Source organism: Linepithema humile, chromosome 4 (genome assembly GCF_040581485.1).
Source record: "Linepithema humile isolate Giens D197 chromosome 4, Lhum_UNIL_v1.0, whole genome shotgun sequence".
Lineage (NCBI taxonomy): Eukaryota > Metazoa > Arthropoda > Insecta > Hymenoptera > Formicidae > Linepithema > Linepithema humile.
In genome coordinates, this window is record NC_090131.1 from 3,566,937 (window position 1) to 3,575,550 (window position 8,614).

Here is an 8,614-nt window from a genome sequence, read left to right on the forward strand (position 1 = left end):
TAAATCTAATAAATTTCATAATAAATTATAAAAGTATAAAAATTAGAATAATGTATCCACAGGTATTTTCGTATGAATAACATGAATAATAGAATAAAGAATAGAATTTAAATTTTAATAACGAAAAACTAATTAATAACAATCCTTAAATATGATAATCAAAATAATAAATCTTTTGTTTTAAATAATTTTTTCAATGACATATATTTCTTTACATATAACAATGCCTTCAATAATAAAATAATAATAGTTGTTAATGATTAATAAGAATTAATAAAGTTCTCATCTATTAACAATAAAATTTTTAAAATATTACTAATAAAATATACAATTTTTTTTTAATTTAACTTTTTTATAACTAAAAGTTCCATTTTTTTTGCAGTTCAAAATTTTTAATTAAAACATTAATTATTTAACATATCAATTTTTTTTAATAAAATTTATATTTGAGAGAAAATAGTTATATTTGCGGTTATGAATTTTTATGCTCCATGATTTTTTTGCTGTGAACAAACAGGCACTGTATTTAAATATATTTCTATAATTATTTCTTTTGCTTGACCATGTTTGTGACATCTCAAACTGATGAGTTCATTCTTTTCCCCCCCCCTCTCCTTCCTCTTAAAAAATAAATAATTTGACTACTAAGATAATATCGCATATATTTATCATGTAAAAAATTATTTTTTGCATTCTATTTTTTATTGAATACCCCGCTCAATAATCTTTCAGTTAAGTCTTATTTATTAAATTATATATTTTATTGATAAAGATGCAAATTTATTATTTTCTTATATAAAATCCTGTCTATCTTTTTACAATTTATAGATTGCTTTGCGCTAACAAAGTTTGCACATTTTTTTTTATCGTATAAAGAATATTGTTGAGCAATAACAGTTGAGAATGGCTGATTCAAACTTTTTGGTTGTTACTTTCATACATCTTCAGATGTATGATATTTAGAAATTCTATCAATTTGAATAACAAATTGCAATGCAAAGAATATATTAAAATATCAAACTAAAAAAGAATTGTAATATAATAGATTTACAGGACGATATTAATGTATGGTACGGAATGTTAGAAAATTCATATAGTAAATTTTGTATAATGATTAGCCGATCTCGCATTTCAGTCTGAATTGAGTAGCCTGCCCGCTTCCTGATCAAGCAGCCAGAAAAGAGTGCCATCAGCTGGTTCCACTCTGGTAGCTGGTAAATCTTCCTTATCTTTCAAGATTTTCTGAGAACATTTATTATTTTTATATTAAATGCAATCTAATTGATTAATTATTTAATTATACATAATGGACCATTTTAATTTTTTAATTTTTATATTGCAAGCTATAAATTTAAAATTAATGGAATAATAAATTAATAGAAGATGTTCAGTAATTACCTTGACAATTTCAGCCTTACTACTACCAGTGGCAATAAATACGCACATACGAGCGTTATTAATAACCGGCATGGTGAAACTGATTCTACTGGGCGGTGGTTTTGGTGCATTCAATTCCCATGTGACCCACATATTTTCGTCGTCGAGAGCCCGATGACCTGGGAAAAGCGAGCATGTGTGTCCATCCTGGCCAACCCCCAGCAGCAAACAATCGAACCTGGGTAATCTGTCCGGCGGGAAGAAGAAGGCCATTTTTTTAATGTAATCCTTCGCCGCGTTCTCGGCTATAATACATATCAATAAATAAATGAATAAATGGTAAACAAATAATACAATGATAAATTATAAAAAAATCATAGACATATGTATAATAACAAAATATAAAAAATTATGTTATATGTATGTATAGGATAGTGTGTAAGTACATGTGTAACTAATCTATAAATTATCATTTATAATAATTAAAAAAAGAAAATTTAACTTTAACATTTATGTCACATCCCTCTACATATAATCAAAACAAAATTATAAAAAATTATACTTATATAATTAATTAAATATTTATTACAAATATTCAATTGACATTTGCTTCAAAATTATACAACTCTTATATTACTCTTATATTAAAAATAGAAATAGATAACCAATCACGTACCATTAAGTTCGGGATCGACCTTTATGAATTGCTCCTCAGTTACGGGAACTTTACCAATGAAACTACTTTTATAAAGACCGAAAGTAGAATCAGGATCTTCCAGAGGCACTACTCGCTCATCACAGAAGAAAAAGCGCCACTTGCTCCAATCGGTTGCAATATTAGGCAAAGACTTGGCTAATAATTGTACTATTGAACCGCCTGAAAAACAAGTCAATAATTAATTAAAATACTTCTGTCAATCTTCTTTTAAATTATCTGATATATATGATACTTATATTTGTGAAACATTTACTGTAAACATTTTAATTTATAAATTAGATATTGCAATCTACGAATTTGTCGCATAAATTATGTTCTTTGAAATATTTTACGAAAAATTATATGGATTATTATATGGATGAATATTTTTAAAACACCGGTTATACGAAACCCTAACCTATATACTTCGGCAAAAATTCCTCCATCAATATTTAAGTAGTCATCAATTACTAAAAAAATGACTTTCTTTCATGTAATATGTCATAATAAATTTCAGCATATTATTATTTTTAGGTAAATTAATTCATATTACGCAGCAAGCGTAAACAAATGAGCAATCTCATCGGATCAGTAATCATACTATCTGTATTTTATTTTTTATTACATTTTCTGTCAGTTAAAATTTTAGATAAGTATAAGTATATTTTTAGATATAAGTGTAAATAACATTTATATTTCTCAGTAAACAATTCTTAAATATTTTCAAATAATTCCTCAGGAATCCTTAAATATTATAATGAATTTGATTATATTTACGATAAAGCTTATAATTATATGATATAGTTTAAATAATTATGTAAATACATATATATGTAAAAACAAAAATGACAAAGCTAATACTCCTATTATGAAATCATGCTGATTTCATACTGACAATGAGTGCAGAAAGTGTGGTACTTAAAAAAAAAAACAAGATTAAGAAATTGCAAAATCAATTTGTGAAAGTATAATACTTCACGCGAAAAATATGCGAAAGACAATTTTATGAAAATTACCGTGTCTTATTTGTAAATAAGATTTATATTTGCGCATATTAGCTTAGAACTTTAATCCTTAAAAAAACTTAAAAAATCTAATTATTTTTGCATGACAGTAACACAAACAATCTGATACTTACAAAAATTACATAATATGTAAGAATTATAAAGAAAATATCATAACTAAAATGTCTCATTAAATGAAAAAGAAGAAAACAACTGTAACAATGTTTTGAAATCACCTGATATTCCGAATCGAAAAATTCGATCATCACGTGAAATTGCGTCATCGGCGGCACGGGCAACGAGGTTGGAGATCCGGGAAAGCAATTGTTCCTCGTCGCTGACCACCACTATCTCCGTCATTTTCTTCTGCAAACGACCGAGAGCAAGGTTATTCTGTACATGCACTTCTAAATGCGATGATTATCGAAATGCGAATGCGCTCTGCCACCAGTTTACGTATGCAAAGACTACGTTCCTCCCTACGGTCAGCACTTACACTTCTGTTTTTTCTACACTTTTTATTTTTAGCTAAGCATAAATCAGCGAGTAAATATATATAAAAGCATGTAAAAATATGTTATGTAAATATCAATGTTAATTTGTTTAACTATTCTATTATCTATTTATTTTAATTCTATCTCTTATTTATCCAGCAAGGTCCGCCAAAAAAAAGAACACATTTATAAAGGGAAATTCATACTGCGTTCAAGTGTGTTTAAATGCTATTTAAGATGCCAATGTCCAATAAAAAATCGTACTTTCTGAAGACTTTATTTAACCTCCTATTTTTCCCTAGGAAACAAACTATTTTATTATTACATCCTGTACGGCGAATGACGATGCTGTGTGAACTTGCATAATATTCTACACACACCATACACACATACACCATCCATCGCTAGATAGGCTGGGAGGGGCCCAAAAAACCGGGCCCAAATGATAACATTGCTTCCAATATTTCATTAGTTCTGTGTAAAATTAATGTCTGGTGTTTCTTATAGTGCGTGAAATATTTCGAATAATTTTTATTTTATGAATTGTTTTATTTAAAAAATACGTATTTTTTATTGGAAGACTTCATTAATCGGATCTTCGTGTTTTACATGATCGAACTGTCATTATCATCTTACAGGTTTGATTTCAATATATTTAGCTTTCATTACTTTATATAAAATATTTAATTTTATCTTATCTTGAATGAATCTTAAATAAATTATAAATTCATAAGAGCAATTTGTAATCTTTTATCGTGTTTAAATCCATTTTATACTTTTTTAAAATATAACCTATAAATAGATGAAAAAATAGAGATAGAATTTGGATGTGAAAGTTTTCCATTTAATGTAATAAAGTATATTACTTACATATTTACAGATTTTTTATATATAATTTTTTATAATTTTGCAGGATGATGTAAATGCATTCGCAGCATTTAATAAATCATCATGGCTGTTCATGTTAAATCAGGACAAATCTATTTATTACCATCAATCAGACTATCTAGATAACCCAAAATCTGTTTAAATCAGACAAAACACAGAAATAATGTCTTTCAGAATACGTTTAGCCTGCAGCAGGCCAATTAGATTTTTGGGGAGTATTGCCATGAAGTGTTGGGCCTTTAGCGGAGTGTATATCCTTGCTTGCTTTTTCTTATATTGGTTATATGGTGGAATTTTAGCTTTCTTCTTGCTGTGCTTTGCCACTACTGGTTTGTATTTATCTTTTTGCTAGACTTTATTTTCTAATAAGACTATCGTTATTATTTTTGTTATTGTTTTATTGAGAAACAAAATTGAATTATGTTTCTGTCACAAATATTAGAAATAAATCTAATATTTTTTGCTGAATTTAAATGTCTTAAAAATTTTTTATTATATAAGATTTTCAAGCGATACACTTAAAGTACCAGCTTAAAAATGTTTCCAAGAATCTTACTTTTATATTGATAGTATTTTATTGTTACAGGAATACTTTATCATAGGGAAGATCAGCTTCTTTATCATCCAGAATTGCCAGCTCACTCCAGAGTTTACGTACCTGCTCCTTCAATATTTAGTTTGCCCTATCAAAGTGTATATACTAGAGCCAGGGATGGTACAATGTTGCATATGTTTTTCGTTTCCCAACCGGAAGACACAATGAGAAAGGCACCTACATTATTGTTTCTTCACGGGAATGCTGGCAACATGGGCCATCGGTATTCAGCATTATATTATTATTTACTATTTTCTTATAGTATTTATAATTATTTATTACTTATTTTTAATGCTTTTTTTTTATTTTTAGATTGCAGAATATAGCAGGGTTGTATCATAATGTTCAGTGCAACATTCTAATGTTAGAATATCGTGGATATGGCCTATCACAGGGTTCCCCATCAGAGGAAGGGCTTTACATGGATGCCAGAGCAGGAATAGACTATTTAACTAGTAGGACAGACATTAATACTGATAAAATCATAATATTTGGCAGATCATTAGGTAAAAGAAACAATTTTATTTAAAATTATTCATTATTTAAATCTTAATAATTATAAGAAAATAGAAAATAATTTAAAATGTCTTGTTAAGTTTTATTAAAGGATTTTTATTTACATAAATCAAAATACATTATATTTTTTATAGGTGGAGCAGTAGCAATTGATTTAGCCACGAAGGAGGAAAACTCGCAAAGAATTTGGTGCCTTATACTCGAAAATACCTTCACCAGTATTCCAGATATGGCCGCCTTATTCGTTGGATCTAGGTTTCTACAATATCTACCACTCTTTGTATATAAGAATAAGGTAGACAATGATAAAAAATTTTTTATTTTTTCTTTATCATTTTATGCAATTATTTAGCTTTATAAAAAGAATATCAAAGTTAACAAGATATTAAGATAGTCATTTTTATAATAATATTAATCTTATTTGTAATTATTGTTATATTTTTCTATCATCACTTACGAGTTATACATTCTTATGTTTGTATATTTTTATCTGGTTACAGTATTTATCCAACTTAAAAGTTCGCTCCGTCACAGTGCCCACTCTATTTATTTCCGGCTTAGCCGATACACTGGTACCACCTCGCATGATGCAGGATCTGTACAAGAATTGCCGAAGTACATGCAAGCGCATACTTCCAGTCACAGGTGGTACGCATAATGAGACCTGGTGTCAGCCGGGTTACTATCAGAGTATTTGTTCTTTTCTGACCGAGCTCAAAGAAAATCCTCCTCCAAGAGTGGTGTCTAGTCAATGGCAGATTGATGATATTTAACGATAAAACATATAATATCGCGGTTATTGACTTAAGTCCTTTTTAGATTATTAATGTGAAAAAAATCGACTTTTTTAAGTTGGAATATCATTGAGACTATTTCTGCATATTATAGACATGAAAAAAATCAATTTCACAGTTCGAATACGGAAATTAATAATTATTCTTGCATCAATCAAATTGCATTTTACTTAAATTTAATCAAATGATTTAATTTATTGTATGAATAATTATATTTATTATTCAAACAATGAAATTTTTAATTTTTTACGAATAATTAAATTAATTATTAAACATATTAATAAGTAAATGGAAATGGACTTTTTTTAAGTCAGAATATCATTGAGGCTACTTCCACATATTATAGACATGAAAAAAATCAATTCTACAGTTCAAATACAGAAATTAATTCTATACAGAAATTATTCTGTATAGAATTATTAATTTCTGTATTTGAAACAAAACTTTATAAAAAAGAATATAATAAAATTTATTGACAGGGATTCTGTAAATGTCTGAATTAAGAATAGTAAAAAATATTGTAAAAATCTTTGAAAGTACCATTTTAAAATATGTGAAAACAAATCTATTATTAAATGCATATTAAATCGAGTTGCATTTCGTGACTTTATCAAAGTGTGTAACTAAAAACTCTTGATATGTTTTTATATAAATGACTATTATATATTCCTGCAGACATTGTGGTTCCTGTTACAATGAGTATTTTACATAATAATAAAATATTAAGAGAAGATTAAATTTAGACAGCTTTATGTAAGAATTTGTGCAAGAATGTTTGTGCATATAAGTTGTGTTAAGTTAAGGAAATAATAAATATCTTTTATATTTTTTCCCAATGACAGTCTTCGTGTTTTTATAAGAATAAATAAACTGTGTGACAAGCTTGAACGATTGTATTGTACAATAACAAAAAGTAATTTTTTGACTTGTTTCTATTTAAAAGCTATTAACAATGTAAAACCAAATGGTATCTTTTATTTTTTTCACAAGTGCATTAAAATCTGCGTTTAATCTTTATTTCGACACACAAGAATTGAAATATTTTACAAAATAATATTCTGTTTCTTGCGTTTTAAAGTTTAATTTCGATAGATAGATTATCATCACAATTTTTGCATTATTTTATCGAATCGTCTTCTTGGCGCGGAAAAAATTTTGCACGATTTATTTACTTCAATAAGAAGACTGTGATTTAAATTCAATTATTATAATAATAATAAAAATATTGATTATTATATTGCCGATCGGATAAATAAGAGCATCAACTGCCAGTAATAAATTTTATATTACCAACATGGTTGAACAAATATGTGGATTACAGCAGGTTACATGGCATTCCGCGTGGTGCGTTGTTAACTGCTATGCTGTCAACCAAATACAGACGCTTGGATATCAATGTGTTAAATAAGATAAGAATTTTGTTACGATTATAAATATATAAAATATTTTGCCAAAAAAATATATAAAGTGTTTTTCGATGTAAGTTAAAAATATTATTTTTTTATTTTTATTGGATATTTTTACCAGATGAAAACAATGACTTATAACCTATAAAACCTGACCACGTTATAAAAGATGATATACAAGATACAAATTTTTATAAATTTAGCAATTATAAATAATTAAACATTATTTATTAGAAAAATCAATTATTTTTAATAAATAAATAATATTTTCTAGTAATAAGAGATTGTGTTGTTTAACTTGGAAATATGAATACAAATGTATGTGTCAAAATTTCATAATTATAAAAAAATTCGGTGAACATAACATATGCCTTATCTACCAGTATGCATGCTGGCCTTTTATAGTAAAAGATTTGTGTGATGCTATATTACAGAGTCCCCTCTTTTATATTTTAACCCCTTTGAAAAGGGTATAGTCACCCCTTTCCCCATAAAAAAGGGGTAGTTTCTAAAAAAGGGGTAGCTGCTAAAAAGGGGTGTTGCAGCAGCAAAAGTATTGACTGTGCTTTTTGAATAAGTTGTGACATATATATATTAAAATTTTCATCTTATTTCCACTGAAATGTTAGGAACATAATACACAGCTATTTTTAAGATCATCAATTAAAACTTGTCAATTAAACTTGTTAATAACTTATAAATAACATAAGTAAGCTAAAGAGTGATGTAATGTATCAATCTTTGATGCTTAGGTACTAGACTGGTCAATTTTTTTTCTTGTTTTTAGTCAAAATTGATAGGGTATAAGGAACGGACCATAGAATCTAGACAGCTCTGAGCATG

The 8,614-nt window shown here is 27.3% G+C and overlaps 2 protein-coding genes across 2 annotated transcripts; one reads left to right on the forward strand and one right to left on the reverse strand.

The window, feature by feature from the left end:
* Positions 1-737: 737 nt before the first annotated feature.
* Pgls (6-phosphogluconolactonase) lies at positions 738-3,560 on the reverse strand. Its single transcript, XM_012363423.2, has 4 exons — positions 3,315-3,560; positions 2,054-2,254; positions 1,399-1,682; positions 738-1,242 (listed from the first exon to the last, which is right to left on the reverse strand). The coding sequence occupies exons 1-4, from the start codon at positions 3,436-3,438 to the stop codon at positions 1,132-1,134; spliced, it is 720 nt and encodes a 239-aa protein (XP_012218846.1). The 5' UTR covers positions 3,439-3,560; the 3' UTR covers positions 738-1,131.
* A 371-nt stretch (positions 3,561-3,931) lies between these two features.
* Positions 3,932-7,201, forward strand: Bem46 (abhydrolase domain containing 13-like protein Bem46). Its single transcript, XM_012363424.2, has 6 exons — positions 3,932-4,210; positions 4,486-4,789; positions 5,047-5,278; positions 5,368-5,561; positions 5,706-5,866; positions 6,072-7,201. Exons 2-6 carry the CDS (start codon positions 4,624-4,626, stop codon positions 6,342-6,344), a joined length of 1,026 nt encoding a protein of 341 aa, XP_012218847.1. The 5' UTR covers positions 3,932-4,210; positions 4,486-4,623; the 3' UTR covers positions 6,345-7,201.
* Positions 7,202-8,614: the final 1,413 nt, after the last annotated feature.

Excerpts from the sequence above, each read along its gene's own strand:
- Bem46 (XM_012363424.2), top strand. The coding sequence starts at position 4,624 with ATGTCTTTCAGAATACGTTTAGCCTGCAGCAGGCCAATTAGATTTTTG. Across the intron at positions 5,279-5,367 it reads GCTGGCAACATGGGCCATCG|ATTGCAGAATATAGCAGGGT; the intron begins GTATTCAGCATT and ends TTTTATTTTTAG. Across the intron at positions 5,867-6,071 it reads TCTTTGTATATAAGAATAAG|TATTTATCCAACTTAAAAGT; the intron begins GTAGACAATGAT and ends ATCTGGTTACAG.
- Pgls (XM_012363423.2), bottom strand. The coding sequence starts at position 3,438 with ATGACGGAGATAGTGGTGGTCAGCGACGAGGAACAATTGCTTTCCCGG. Across the intron at positions 2,255-3,314 it reads TTTTCGATTCGGAATATCAG|GCGGTTCAATAGTACAATTA; the intron begins GTGATTTCAAAA and ends CTTGTTTTTCAG. Across the intron at positions 1,683-2,053 it reads GGTCGATCCCGAACTTAATG|CCGAGAACGCGGCGAAGGAT; the intron begins GTACGTGATTGG and ends TATGTATTATAG.